The sequence below is a fragment of the Ascaphus truei genome, chromosome 23 (assembly GCF_040206685.1).
Source record: "Ascaphus truei isolate aAscTru1 chromosome 23, aAscTru1.hap1, whole genome shotgun sequence".
In the NCBI taxonomy this organism is placed as follows: Eukaryota; Metazoa; Chordata; class Amphibia; order Anura; family Ascaphidae; genus Ascaphus; species Ascaphus truei.
In genome coordinates this window covers 1,305,159-1,320,916 of record NC_134505.1, presented here as the reverse complement: position 1 = coordinate 1,320,916, position 15,758 = coordinate 1,305,159, and the positions used below count along the sequence as shown (strand labels likewise).

The 15,758-nt window shown below is 51.4% G+C and overlaps 2 protein-coding genes across 2 annotated transcripts in view; both read left to right on the top strand.

Annotated features, from left to right (window-relative positions):
- LOC142473010 (amine oxidase [copper-containing] 3-like) overlaps positions 1 to 15,758 on the top strand; it is a 91,472-nt gene that overhangs the window by 28,759 nt on the left and 46,955 nt on the right.
- AARSD1 (alanyl-tRNA synthetase domain containing 1) overlaps positions 2,199 to 15,758 on the top strand; it is a 37,746-nt gene continuing 24,186 nt past the window's right edge. Inside the window, 6 exon segments of the mRNA XM_075580135.1 lie at positions 2,199 to 2,375; positions 5,325 to 5,438; positions 8,865 to 8,931; positions 9,524 to 9,622; positions 11,244 to 11,333; positions 13,283 to 13,345. Of these exon segments, the coding sequence (XP_075436250.1) occupies positions 2,371 to 2,375; positions 5,325 to 5,438; positions 8,865 to 8,931; positions 9,524 to 9,622; positions 11,244 to 11,333; positions 13,283 to 13,345 (438 nt within the window). The 5' untranslated portion in view covers positions 2,199 to 2,370.

The window sequence follows — 15,758 nt, the reverse complement described above, 5'->3', positions numbered from 1 at the left end:
CTGGGTGTATATACTGAGGGTGAGCGAGTCCCACAGGTGGGAGAGAAGGTGCTGGGTGTATATACAGAGGGTGAGGGAGTCCCACAGGTGGGGGGAGAGAAGGTGCTGAGTGTATATACTGAGGGTGAGGGAGTCCCACAGGAGGGCGAGAAGGTGCTGGGTGTATATACTGAGGGTGAGGGAGTCCCACAGGTGGGGGGAGAGAAGGTGCTGAGTGTATATACTGAGGGTGAGGGAGTCCCACAGGTGGGGAGAGAAGGTGCTGGGTGTATATACAGAGTGTGAGGGAGTCCCACAGGTGGGAAGAGAAGGCGCTGGGTGTATATACTGAGGGTGAGGGAGTCCGACAGGTGGGAGAGAAGGTGCTGGGTGTATATACTGAGTGTGAGCGAGTCCCACAGGTGGGGAGAGAAGGTACTGGGTCTATATACAGAGTGTAAGGGAGTCCCAGAAGGTGGGAGAGAAGGTGCTGGGTGTATATACTGAGGGTGAGGGAGTCCCACAGGTTGGGAGAGAAGGTACTGGGTGTATATGCTGAGTGTGAGGGAGTCCCACAGGTGGGGAGAGAAGGTGCTGGGTGTATATACTGAGGGTGAGGGAGTCCCACAGGTGGGGAGAGAAGGTGCTGGGTGTATATACAGAGAGTGAGGGAGTCCCACAGGTGGGAGAGAAGGTGCTGGGTGTATATACAGAGAGTGAGGGAGTCCCACAGGTGGGAGAGAAGGTGCTGGGTGTATATACAGAGGGTGAGTGAGTCCCACAGGTGGGAGAGAAGGTCCTGGGTGTATATACGGAGGGTGAGGGAGTCCCACAGGTGGGAGAGAAGGCGCTGGGTGTATATACTGAGTGTGAGCGAGTCCCACAGGTGGGGAGAGAAGGTACTGGGTCTATATACAGAGTGTAAGGGAGTCCCAGAAGGTGGGAGAGAAGGTGCTGGGTGTATATACTGAGGGTGAGGGAGTCCCACAGGTTGGGAGAGAAGGTACTGGGTGTATATGCTGAGTGTGAGGGAGTCCCACAGGTGGGGGGAGAGAAGGTGCTGGGTGTATATACTGAGGGTGAGGGAGTCCCACAGGTGGGGAGAGAAGGTGCTGGGTGTATATACAGAGAGTGAGGGAGTCCCACAGGTGGGAGAGAAGGTGCTGGGTGTATATACAGAGAGTGAGGGAGTCCCACAGGTGGGAGAGAAGGTGCTGGGTGTATATACAGAGGGTGAGTGAGTCCCACAGGTGGGAGAGAAGGTCCTGGGTGTATATACGGAGGGTGAGGGAGTCCCACAGGTGGGAGAGAAGGTACTGGGTGTATATACTGAGGAGATCCACAGTTTGGAGGAAGTGAGGGAGAAAAGGTTGTAGGTGAGAGAGCGCAGTATCGGTAAAACAGATGCAAATGAGTCACGGAGAGAACGCAGAAAGGACGCCGTGGTTAAAACGTCCATTTTTTTTTCTTCAAATAAACTTGCATTTCCTCATGGGCAAAAGGTTTGAACCGCCGGTGAAAATAAACACGCCACGGTGGTTAGCATGTATTACCGGGAATAATCGCGTGCTTCACCCTTCCAACCCTCCTCCCATCTGCTAACGCACACCGGACAGAATCGGCGCTCGTACCTGCGGACACCGAGTCGTGCTGCCACGTGACCAAACACCCCCCCCCTCCCCTCCCTCCACCGTGCGGCGTCCAGCGAATAAAATGACCACGGTGTGAGGCACATTCACACGTCTCAGAGACAGGTCTGCAGCCCTGCCCTGCCCCATTATCTCTGAGCACGCAGTGCTTCCACTGCCGCCAGGGATTCTGGGTAATGACATGCAAATGATCACACAGTGTCACTTTTCTTTTGGCTTCTTGTAACGCAGGAGCCCCCCTGTAAGCTTCTGCCGGCCGCATTACACAGGCTGGGTTACAGAAGTGCCGAGCCAGCAACCTACCCACAGACAGCAGTTTCCCACCTTTTCTTAGGGTTATACTGGCTTGGCAATTTAACAGCCAAACAAATGCTTCACCCCTTTTCCCTGCCACAGAGTCCTACCCCGCACATGGGGGGGAAGGGGGGTTATGTCAGCTGTCGGGGGTGGGGGAGGACCCCGTTTATTGATTCAGATGTCCTTGCAGGAAGTTCTAGAAATGTCCCTCGTGTTCGGGACGGAGGAGGGGGGGTGGGGGGGGGGAGGGGGTTGTGTAAGATAAGAGGGATGCCAGAGAACAGCAGCTGATCCTATAAATAGTAGGGTGGCCGATTGCGTGTGGCGAGTTTTTAGAGACAGCCCTGCGGCTTCCAGAGCGCCCCTCAACACCGCGGGACTGCCCGAGACCGCCGGATCTTACAGGGCAGCTTGTGACCCGGAAACCTACAGCGGAGACCCCAATATGAGGTACGGGAGAGCGGGGGGGGTCTCGTTTACGGCTTTCAATGTATCCGATGTGTTACTAGGCACTGATACATGAGCCTCTCGTTCCCATGTACGTCCTCGGCACAGAGTTTTGGGGACACTGCATGTTATGGTGACAATTCATGGCTACTTTCAAGGCGCAATGCCGGCAATATCCTACATGTGCGTGGGGGTTGTTTTTTTTAATAAATAAAATCAATTTTGTAGTATTATATACTTACTAACTTTTTCTTTTTTTGTTATTTGACTCTTAATGCCATTTTTAATTACATTTTTAAACACGCCGAGCGTTGTTGATTTTCTACAACCCGGCTTTCGCCCGCTTCCCCCAGCGGCGCGAGACCTTTGCCACGCTTTCCTTGTGCGTGATTATTGGTTGCAGGCGTTCCCGGCAGTTTGAGCCGCACACTGTAACGGTAGACAATGTTAACCTTTGGTAATATCAGGGATACATTGTAGCTGCTGAGTTACACTGGCTGAAGGATTGATTGATCTCGCGCCCCCCCCCCCCCCCCCAGTTTGCCCTACATCATGGAACGCCCGCACTGCGTCTGACACATTTTTGGGGTTGATGCAGAACGACTTAATTCGATTTTTATTTAGCACTAGCTGATATACCCGGCGTTGCCCGGGATTGAATGGTCCCGCTCCCCCTCTCTGTCCACTCACCCCCTATCTCTGCTCCCCATTGCCCTCTATCTGTGGGTGGGTGAGTTAGTGACTGGGTGAGTTAGTGACTGGGCGGGTGAGTTAGTCACTTAGTGATTGGGTGGGTGAGTTTGTGAGCGGGCGGGTTAGTTGAACCCACAGTGATATCAGATACAAGGGAGCAGCCGGAGGAAATCACCCTCACTTTGCCCTGAGGAGGGACTGACCCCTTCACCATGTCACTGCCATTAGTACACTTTGCCCCTAGGAGAGACTGACCCCTTCACCATGTCACTGCCATTAGTACACATTGCCCCTACGGGGACTGACCCCTTAACCATGTCACTGCCATTAGTACACTTTGCCCCTACGGGGACTGACCCCTTAACCATGTCACTGCCATTAGTACACTTTGCCCTGAGGAGAGACTGACCCCTTAACCATGTCACTGCCATTAGTACACTTTGCCCCTAGGAGGGACTGACCCCTTAACCATGTCACTGCCATTAGTACACTTTGCCCCTAGGAGAGACTGACCCCTTAACCATGTCACTGCCATTAGTACACTTTGCCCCTAGGAGGGACAGACCCCTTAACCATGTCACTGCCATTAGTACACTTTGCCCCTAGGAGGGACTGACCCCTTAACCATGTCACTGCCATTAGTACACTTTGCCCCTAGGAGAGATTGACCCCTTAACCATGTCACTGCCATTAGTACACTTTGCCCCTAGGAGGGACTGACCCCTTAACCATGTCACTGCCATTAGTACACTTTGCCCCTAGGAGGGACTGACCCCTTAACCATGTCACTGCCATTAGTACACTTTGCCCCTAGGAGAGACTGACCCCTTAACCATGTCACTGCCATTAGTACACTTTGCCCCTAGGAGAGACTGATCCCTTAAACATGTCCTGCCATTAGCACACTTTGCCCCTAGGAGAGACTGACCCTTTAACCATGTCACTGCCATTAGTACACTTTGCCCCTATGAGAGACTGACCCCTTAACCATGTCACTGCCATTAGTACACTTTGCCCTCAGGAGAGACTGACCCCTTAACCATGTCACTGCCTTTAGTACACTTTGTCCCTAGGAGAGACTGACCCCTTAACCATGTCACTGCCATTAGTACACTTTGCCCCTAGGGAGGACTGACCCCTTAACCATGTCACTGCCATTAGTACACTTTGCCCCTAGGAGAGACTGACCCCTTAACCATGTCACTGCCATTAGTACACTTTGCCCCTAGGAGAGATTGACCCCTTAACCATGTCACTGCCATTAATACACTTTGCCTCTAGGAGGGACTGACCCCTTAACCATGTCACTGCCATTAGTACACTTTGCCCCTAGGAGAGACTGACCCCTTAACCATGTCACTGCCATTAGTACACTTTGCCCCTAGGAGAGACTGACCCCTTAACCATGTCACTACCATTAGTACACTTTGCCCCTAGGAGAGACTGCCCCCTTAACCATGTCACTGCCATTAGTACACTTTGCCCCTAGGAGAGATTGACCCCATAACCATGTCACTGCCATTAGTACACTTTGCCCCTAGGAGAGACTGACCCCTTAACCATGTCACTGCCATTAGTACACTTTGCCCCTAGGAGAGACTGACCCCTTAACCATGTCACTGCCATTAATACACTTTGCCCCTAGGAGGGACTGACCCCTTAACCATGTCACTGCCATTAGTACACTTTGCCCCTAGGAGAGACTGACCCCTTAACCATGTCACTGCCATTAGCACACTTTGCCCCTAGGAGGGACTGACCCCTTAACCATATCACTGCCATTAGTATACTTTGCGCTTAGGAGAGACTGCCCCCTTAACCATGTCACTGCCATTAGTACACTTTGCCCCTAGGAGAGACTGACCCCTTAACCATGTCACTGCCATTAATACACTTTGCCCCTAGGAGGGACTGACCCCTTAACCATGTCACTGCCATTAGTACACTTTGCCCCTAGGAGGGACTGACCCCTTAACCATGTCACTGCCATTAGTACACTTTGCCCCTAGGAGAGACTGCCCCCTTAACCATGTCACTGCCATTAGTACACTTTGCCCCTAGGAGGGACAGACCCCTTAACCTTGTCACTGCCATTAGTACACTTTGCGCTTAGGAGAGACTGCCCCCTTAACCATGTCACTGCCATTAGTACACTTTGCCCCTAGGAGAGACTGAACCCTTAACCATGTCACTGCCATTAGTACACTTTGGGGTCTTATCACTGCCATTAATTTGCTCTTCGGTATACTTTATTTCAAGGCAACATGCGAAAACTCTTTGGTATGACCGCCCAAGGTATGTGTACCTGGAATATTGTGTGGAGAACAGTCGGGATGTCAAGGTGGACATCGAAAACGATAAGGTCACCTTCAGGTGAGTGCAGCTATATGCGGGTCATGTGTACCATTTTAAGGCAGGAAACTGGATTTGTTTATACAGGGTTTATTCACGGGAGTTAAATAACACAATACTAGACCCACCGTCCCTTTAAGGCAAAACAACTCATTAAAATAAAGCCTACTCTTATCAGGAGGCTGTCTAAACATCAGATCCCTCACTGATTGTCACTGGCCAACTAAACTGGTTCCCAGCTTTAAATAAACCACCCGGTTAGCAACAATCCTTAGGCACCCAAAATACATATTATTTAGTCCTCATCTGTTGTTGGGACTCGGTCCCACTAGAGTCTAGGAAATCCCTCTGGAGCCAATGTTCTGTACAGGACAGCCCTGCTTACTTGTATGTGCCGCCCAGGCTGTCCCAGCAGGCTCTGCGACCAACGTCCAGCAAGCCTAGGGGACTGTGCCAGCCAGCTTCCTCCTGGTTGGGGAGAAGTCGCTCTCTCTCTTCCCCCTTCTCTGGGGAAAGCAGTCTCTCTCTGTGTGTGTGCAGCTCTCTGGCTGCCTTTTACACTCCTGCTTGCTCAGGAGACCAGGCTGATTAGCTTCAGCTGCAACAAGCCTCTCCAGGGGAGGTTAACTCCCTGTATGCTGGAAAGCACATGAGCTGCACCACTCCAGCCCATACAGAGACAGTGACTGTATCACAATATATATTTATATTTCTTCACTAAAATCCAAGGATCAGGGAATTAGACACGGCACTGGAGGTAAGTGATAACGTTGATTTAATGCATAGTAAAAAAACGATCCAATGTTTCAGAGCCAACTCAGGGCCCCTTCATCAGAAAGATGCATATCAATGGGTGGGAGCCTTCTGAATGAAATCAAATGGAGAATGAAGATGGGACAGAGGCATTGGGAAGAAATAAGACAATCTTACAAGGGAATCTTCCACTGAGCCTCAAGAGGAATGTACTTGACCAGTGTATCCTGCCCGTGCTCACGTCTGGATGTGAAACTTGGACCCTAAATGCGAAGATAAATCAGAAGCTTCAGACAACGCAAAGATGTATAGAGAGATGCATGCTGGGTATTACCCAGAGAGCCAGAAAAAAGAATGAATGGGTTTAAAACAAAACACAAGTCTGTGACATCACATGGGGGAACAAATTAAAATGGCGGTGGGCCGGACACATCGCGAGAAGAAATGGCCAGCGTTGGACAAAGATGGCACATGAGTGGATTCCAAAAGAGATTAAAAGATCGAGACGACGACCCAAAGTTAGATGGGAGGATGAGATCAGAAGATGTGTGGGAGCGACGTGGAGAAGAGCGGCTGTATCAGCAGGACCTGGGAGATCACTGGGGAGGCTTCATCCAGCAGTGAGGAGACACGGGCTGGAGAGGATGGGATGAGGGAACGTGTGGGAGCTACGTGGAGAAGAGAGGCTGTAACCGCAGGACCTGGGAGATCACTGGGGAGGCTTCATCCAGCAGTGGGGAGACACGGGCTGGAGAGGATGGGATGAGGGAATGTGTGGGAGCAACGTGGAGAAGAGAGGCTGTAACTGCAGGACCTGGGAGATCACTGGGGAGGCTTCATCCAGCAGTGGGGAGACACGGGCTGGAGAGGATGGGATGCGGGAATGTGTGGATGCGACGTGGAGAAGAGAGGCTGTAACCGCAGAACCTGGGAGATTACTGGGGAGGCTTCATCCAGCAGTGGGGAGACACGGGCTGGGGAGGATGGGATGAGGGAATGTGTGGGAGCGACGTGGAGAAGAGCGGCTGTATCAGCAGCACCTGGGAGATCACTGGGGAGGCTTCATCCAGCAGTGAGGAGACACGGGCTGGAGAGGATGGGATGAGGGAATGTGTGGGAGCGACGTGGAGAAGAGAGGCTGTAACCGCAGGACCTGGGAGATCACTGGGGAGGCTTCATCCAGCAGTGGGGAGACATGGGCTGGAGAGGATGGGATGAGGGAGTGTGTGGGAGCGACATGGAGAAGAGAGGCTGTAACCGCAGGACCTGGGAGATCATTGGGGAGACCTCATCCAGCAGCGGGGAGACATGGGCTGGGGAGGATGGGGTGAGGGAATGTGTGGGAGCGACGTGGAGAAGAGAGGCTGTAACCGCAGGACCTGGGGGATAACTGGGGAGGCTTCATCCAGCAGTGGGGAGACATGGGCTGGAGAGGATGGGATGAGGGAATGTTTGGGAGCGACGTGGAGAAGAGAGGCTGTAACCGCAGGACCTGGGAGATCACTGGGGAGGCTTCATCCAGCAGTGGGGAGACACGGGCTGGGGAGGATGGGATGAGGGAATGTGTGGGAGCGACGTGGAGAAGAGAGGCTGTAACCGCAGGACCTGGGGGATCACTGGGGAGGCTTCATCCAGCAGTGGGGAGACACGGGCTGGAGAGGATGGGATGAGGGAATGTGTGGGAGCGACGTGGAGAAGAGAGGCTGTAACCGCAGGACCTGGGAGATCACTGGGGAGGCTTCATCCAGCAGTGGGGAGACGCGGGCTGGAGAGGATGGGATGAGGGAGTGTGTGGGAGCGACGTGGAGAAGAGAGGCTGTAACCGCAGGACCTGGGAGATCACTGGGGAGGCTTCATCCAGCAGTGGGGAGACGCGGGCTGGAGAGGATGGGATGAGGGAGTGTGTGGGAGCGACGTGGAGAAGAGAGGCTGTAACCGCTGGACCTGGGAGATCACTGGGAAGGCTTCATCCAGCAGTGGGGAGACACGGGCTGGAGAGGATGGGATGAGGGAGTGTGTGGGAGCGACGTGGAGAAGAGAGGCTGTAAACCGCAGGACCTGGGAGATCACTGGGGAGGCTTCATCCAGCAGTGGGGAGACACGGGCTGGAGAGGATGGGATGAGGGAATGTGTGGGAGCGACGTGGAGAAGAGAGGCTGTAACCGCAGGACCTGGGAGATCTCTGGGGAGACTTCATCCAGCAGTAGGGAGACATGGGCTGGAGAGGATGGGATGAGGGAATGTGTGGGAGCGACGTGGAGAAGAGAGGCTGTAACTGCAGGACCTGGGAGATCACTGGGGAGGCTTCATCCAGCAGTGGGGAGACACGGGCTGGAGAGGATGGGATGAGGGAATGTGTGGTAGCGACGTGGAGAAGAGAGGCTGTAACCGCAGGACCTGGGAGATCACTGGGGAGGCTTCATCCAGCAGTGCGGAGACACGGGCTGGGGAGGATGGGATGAGGGAATGTGTGGGAGCGACGTGGAGAAGAGAGGCTGCAACCACAGGACCTGGGAGATCATTGGGGAGGCTTCATCCAGCAGTGGGGAGACCAGGGATGGAGATTATATATCTTTATCCTCATACATATATAGTTAACACAAGCAAACTGTATAAGTAGATATTCTGTTTCAGGGGCTTATTAATTTTAATTATTATTATTAATCATTTTTTTTCTTTTCTTTTGGAGGGCAGCTGTATAAACGAAGATAACATAGAGATTCACAATGTCATCCATTTGTATGCCACTGTTCAGCCAAAGGTAACTGTACTCCATATAATCATATACTCTACCTCTCAGACCTATAGCTACTTGGGGCATTAGAGCATGGGGGGGGGGGGGGGGTAGTAGCGGGGTGCTCAACTCCAGTCCTCAAGCCCTCCCCCAACAGGTCAGATTTTAAGTATATCGCAGCTTCAGCATTGACTGAGCCACCTGTGCTGAAGCAGGGACTGATTGAGCTGAAGCAGGGACATCTTTAAAACCTGGCCTTGTTGAGGGCTTGCAGGCTGGAGTGGAGACCCCCTCTGCATTAGAGGGTTGTCCCCCCCCTTCTTGGTTTTTATACACCTATAGGAACCTGGTTAGTTCCTATTCCTCCTCTCACTCAACCCCCCCCTCCTCCTCTCTCACTCAAACTCCCCCCCCCCCTCCTCCTCTCTCACTCAACTCCCCCCCACTCCCCTGTTCTGGGCGGTCCCAACTTCCGCCACCGGTGGGTGGGCGAGGGAAGAAGGCGGGCCATGCCACATGCTGTCCCCGGCGAAACGCGTTGGCCAACCCCCTGCCGTAGAGCTACGTAATACGGCGTGCTTAGCGTGCCCTGACCCTCCGACCCTTGTGCCCTCCGCAGGATTCCAGAGAGAAGCGTTCGGACCGATCCGTCACCTGCTTCCTGCGCAAACTGAAGGAGAAGGTGGCGTGGCCGCGGTTAACCAAGGAAGCCGAAAAGGTGGGATCTGATTGGACCAACCCCACCAAAGTCCATATGTATATATATATATATATATATATATATATATATATATATATAGACAGTGTTCGACAAACCTATACATTTGCTCGCCCCGGGCGAGTGGATTTAACCCCCGGGCGAGTAAATATTGGCCCAAGCAGCACACGTTTGGTACTAGGTGGCGAGTAGATTTTTGGTGATTTGTCAACCACTGTATATAGATATCAGTATCTCTTGTCTAATGCACGTTAAGCAGGAATCGCTATTGCGACGGGTGACATCACACGGTCGCCATCGCCTGCGCTATAAGCTCCGCCATAAATATTCTCTCTTCCCATGTAAACCCAAACCCCTGTCGTAAATTAGCTGAGAGATTCACGTTTTTACGACAGAGGGGAGGGGTAAACTCCTTCCAAAGACGGTTAAAACTTTATTTTCCATATCTGAACGCACGCCTAACTTCTCTTCTGTAATACGTACACAGGCGCGTGAGCCGCAAAAATACATTCTGGCACTTACGGCGGACACAACGAGACGAAATATGAACATCTTAATCCTGACTTTAAGATGAAATATTAATATCTGTCTCTTCGTAACTGACGTGTCTGTGATCATTATGTGCGACTCGGTTCCACACACGTAATTTTCAGCAAATTCGGCAGAGGACGTCACACGATATTCTCGTATTCAATAAGGTCACTCTTGGTTGGATACCTTCTGTAGCCACGCCCCTGTCCATCCACACACCCCCCCCGCCGAGAAATTCTTTGAAGCTCGCTCTCAGGAGAACATGTTTACAGAAAGTTGTCACGGGGGCCATATTTCGCACCCAAGTCTCCAGACACTGCCCTCATCTCGAACTCTATCAGCCATATACAACCCATCTGGTTGTTTTTTTTAAGTGAGCCCATACAGGATAGACACCACCAATTAAGCTCTCTTTGAAGCCAAGCACAAGGCTGGCAAAAGTCATGACATGTTATAACCCCAACAGAGGTTATTTTAAAATAAAACTCCACTTCACAGACATCTCACGGACAGATAGAGTTGGGAAATTGGGTACAGGGGATAAAAGGGCTGGTGAGTTTCAGATTGCAAAAGAGAAGCTTTAACGTCACCAAACATCAGCAAACGGCTCACACCCTTTGGCAGCCCTTTGGCTGCGCCAAAGGCTGTCCGCCTTTGGGACGACGCAGATGTACATTGAAGGGGTTCAGATTGAATGCAGCTGCGAACACAAAGTCCTTTGTCCTCTTGGCTCATTAACATTCCAGTGGGCGGGGTTTGACGTTCCACAAAGTACCAGCACACATTAACCCTTAGCACGCTGGTTCTGTGCAGAGGAGAGAAGCCTCTTGGGGAGGCCCCATCAGGCGCCCGCCTTTGGGGCGACACAGATGTACACCGAAGGGGTGCTGTGACAGAGCTTCCCGCCTACTTGTCTATGTCAATGTATCTACACTTCTATGTATATCTACTGTATACCCTCAGTATATATGCTACGGCAATCCACGCTCACCTCTCTGGCCGAACTCAATGCACACGTGTATATGTGTATATGTGTATATTCACCACTGCCTGGCGTGTGTAACCGGTCTCCTGTCTTCTTTGTCTGTAGCCTCTTTGGCTGTTCCTAGACTTCGATAACTGGCGAGACTGGGACGCGGAGGAGGAGGGGGAGATGGCCATGGCGGAACACTACCTAGACGTAAGCCTTCCAACTGAGATTAACACTTGGGGGGGCGTGTTAACTAAGCAATGCTAAACTTACGGCCCAGTCAAGTCTAAGGGTCTACGTTATCTTACTGTACCGTAAAGTGTCTTTCGGCTTAGCACCGCTTATCAAAAATGGCTCTTGGGGCCATACAGTGGATACGTTGCAGACAAGGATTCTGGGTAATTAAATGCAAATGAACACACAGAGTATGTCATTTTTAGCTTCCCATAAACTTTTTATGTGGACGGCCTAAAGCTAATCCTGGGACAAGGAAGTGCAGAGTCAGTGGTCCGACTCAGAGACAGCCGTTGTCTCCATTTGGACTGACCAGTATGAGATTGGTTGTAGATCTGCATTGAGATTGCTGGTAGTGGTTGGAAACCGGACACACAACCAGGTATCAAAAAAGTGAGCTAAACTCCCCCTCTCCACTATTCAGTGGCATAAAGATGGAGAACCCCATGAATGTATGTATGCGTCTGCCAAAGCCTGACGGCAAAGCTCAACTCTGTGTGCTCAGTTGCATGTCCCTACCCAGAATCCTCGTCTGCGGCTTAACTGGGAACAATGGGGCAAGTTTGGGGACCTGTGGAAGACCTGCAGATACACTCTACCTTTGTGGTGGTCTCATAGCATTACCAAGCGACTTTATGATCACTGACCACCAGGGTTGCCGACAGCTTGTACGGGGAGGGCCCTGACGGAGTGTTGATCTGGCCCCGAGGGTTGTTGGGGGTGGGAGGAAGGCTTGTTGGAAAAAGCAGGGGGGAGGGATTCGCCGGCCCTAGTTGCAGTGGATGCCCCAGCTGGACAATCGCAGATGTTGGGCCCAACGTCGGGTCAGGCCCTACTCCCGGTATCAGTGAGGTGGGGCCACCCAGAGCAGCTAGACATGGGACAACTCCTCCCCTGTTAATGGCCGTGCCGACCCCCCCAAATAAAAACTCTTGAGAGCATTGCGTGTGATGTTTTCAGAACAGGTTGGTGGTCCACCCTAATGGGGTGGTAGCCGGGGGCAGCAACGTCTTCTGGGGGGACTACCTTCCACCCTTATACGTACGTCTCTGGAAATGAGGCACAACCTCATCTACTATATATTTTGGAAAGATGTTTGTCTGTTCGTTCTGCATTTGGACTCCTCTTGAGATATCGTAACCACATTTTGGACGAGGGTTCCTGAGATGAAGGAGCAGGTTTGTGTCTGTGTTTGGAGATTGTGGAGACATTCTATTTTTAATTCCATGAGCCATTGCAACATCTCTGGCTATGTATCTGGCACGTGACACCGTACTGGTGGCAATCATAACGCACGTAGCCTGGTGGCAGATAAGGAGAGTCAGATAGCTATATAAAGGTTACACAGAAAGCAGACGACGGAACAAAGAGAGGAAGTCAGGTGGCGTGTCAGGAGAAAGTAAGAATGCCGGAGAAAGAGAGAGAGGCAGAAATAACTGAGGACTAATACTAAGGTAGTAAAGGAAGATGATGGGGGGGGGGGGGAGAGAGCAAAGGGGGTGAGAGAGCAAAGGGGGTGAGAGAGGGGGAGAGAGAGCAGAGGGGGGATAGAAGAGGGAGGGAGGAGAGAGAGCAGAGTGGGTGAGAGAGAAGAGGGAGGGGGGATAGAAGAGGGAGGGAGGGAGGAGAGCAGAGGGGGTGAGAGGAGAGGAGGGATGAGGTTGGGTTCTTAGAATATGTATTTATGTATGGCACAATAATAGGCACACCATATATGAATTCAGAGAAATGTAAGTGCCCGTACCAAATATAGTAAAATATGGTAAACGCTTCACCCACCCGAAGTCTGATGGGCGAGACACAGCGCTGTAAGTTGATCAAAATAAGAATATACTGTAGTCCATGCCAAAAAAACCAAGGGACCTTCATCTGGGAAGAGTATAAATATATAACTGCAGGCCCTAATATTCTCTTCTCCGCTTCAGCTGATCAACAGCGCGAAGGAGAAGGGGGCCCCACCCGCCATGGACGACCTAGATGATTTAGACGTGAGTTTTTTTTTGGGGGGGGGAGGGGGTTTGAAGATACAGACGTTATATTACCCCGTTAAACGCGAGTTGGTGCGCAAAATGACACGCCAAAAAAAAAAAGAATGATCTCTTTAACCCTTGTTTTCCATAGCGCTACTGCGAAACGCGCCGACGGCAACGCAACACGTTAATGGGTGCAATAACGCCTGCTACATCCGTATATATGTGTTCGCTTGTACTTCTGTAGCGAAACGCGGGTCGGACAAATTGCTACGCGCCGCGTTTTTACCCCTTTGGCCAGCGATGCATTGACATTCATTGAGGCGACCCCCCCCCCCCCCCCCAATGTTACACTCGAACACAAGTTTGGAATCCGAAGATTGCAGCGGAGCACAGCTAAGGAATGGGGCCAGCACCAGCAGTGAAGGGTTAAAAACATGAATTTATTCGTACATGGTATAAGGGGGGGGGGAGACAGAACACACTCTGACGCGTTTCAGGCTATGCAGCCCTTTTTCAAAAAGGCATACTCCTGCTTTATAATGCACTGGGTCCAATACTCCAAATAGTCGCATCATATCTCTCCACATTGGTTATATATTTATACCATTTATCTCACCTGCTGAAGCGCTGCTCCTGGGATTTTCTCCCATTCCTCCATTTACACTCGAACAGTCACGCCAAGACGCGCGCACACGCTGATACAGTCTCACTGGTTCACTGGTTCACATATGAACACACAGTACCTATAGATCACCGCACTGATACACACACTGATCATAGACACAATGATATACGCTGATTTATACACACACACACTTTGCTATGTGTTGCATGCCTCTCGTACACTGTAATGGTTATCCATGTCCCGCGAGTCCGTCTGACCAGGCGTGTATCTGTCTTCTCCTTCCAGGACGAGCTGTGAGAGCGCAGGAGGTGAGGCCCAAAACTGCCCCATTCAAACCAATGACCATTATTACAGAATAACAGGATCGTCCTCAAACTTACAACGCTCGCACCACACTCTATTGGCCATTCCAGACGCTGATAAAGGGGGAGGGGACAAAGGGGAGGATACCTGAAGGGGGAGAGGCTTGACAGGGAGGGGACTGAAGGGGGAGAGGCTTGACAGGGAGGGGACTGAAAGGGGAGAGGCTTGACAGGGAGGGGACTGAAAGGGGAGAGGCTTGACAGGGAGGGGACTGAAAGGGGAGAGGCTTGACAGGGAGGGGCCTGAAAGGGGAGAGGCTTGACAGGGAGGGGACTGCCACCCTTTTCCCTCAAATCCAGCCTGGCGCCCGGAAACACAGAAGGGCTCAAGTGGTCGATAGGTAGAGCGGTCACGTGATCCGGAAGTGCCGGAGGGTCAGTGGGTAACGGCTGCGGTGGGGGGGGGACGCGGGTGACCCTCTGACCCTGACGGGGTTACACAACGCAGAAAAACATCTTTTGATTCAATTCGTTTCTGTTTCTTTCAGCCCCGGATACAGCCGAGCACGGGGGGGGGGGGGGGGGGGGGGAAGGAGCGACGTAAGGCGGACATCCTATCGGACGACCTGGATTCAGCGGCTTTATGTCCAATTCTCTCCCATTTGGTGTTTGTAATAAAATATTTATTTTCATTTCCGAGGCGTTTGATTCTTATTTTTTTAACATTTATTTTCTTTTAATTTTTTTTATTGTTAACGTTTGAAACATACTAGGTGGTGTTAGGAATTGCACCCAAGAGGTGGCTGCAGTGTCGGACTAGCACATCGACAGCTCCGTTTGCGTGGACAACGCGACAACATGTGGGTGTTCTGAATTATGTGGTTTATTGAGCCTTAAAACATGGCATCATAAATAACAGCTTTTCTTCAGCATACTGTATGTAAACAGCGTATTTTAACTTACGGTGGGTGAAAAAGGCGACAAGAAACCGCCGCCGTTAGCATATAGCCAACAAAAAGATCACTTGTGAGCACATTCACGTCTAAGGCCGCACTTATAGTCCTTGCTACGGCGACGCTGACGTCTCGCTGCAAAAAGCAAACTGAACCGACTTCCAGCCATCGGGATCAAGCAGTTGCGTCGCTCCTACTAGAAGAGCATGCGACGGATCCAATACATTTGTTTTGGCGTCGCTGTTGCCGGAACTAGAAGTGCAGCCTACGGCCCTGTAAGCGCCGACGACGGCGACAATGCATTTATTTTGACACGTCACCGGCACTATCAGCGCAACAACCCTCCCTTTCACCATTATCACCTAGCATTCCTCTGGTCATAATTTTAACAGAAATGTTCTACAAATAAATTAATATATCTTATTGTTTTTAACACCTTCTATTCCTTGTACTCGTGGATGGCAGGTTGGTTGTCTGCAAAGAAGCGCATTAGAAGTCAAACGCTGTTCAGATCTCATCCTAATACTGTCCATGCAAAGGGAAAGTGA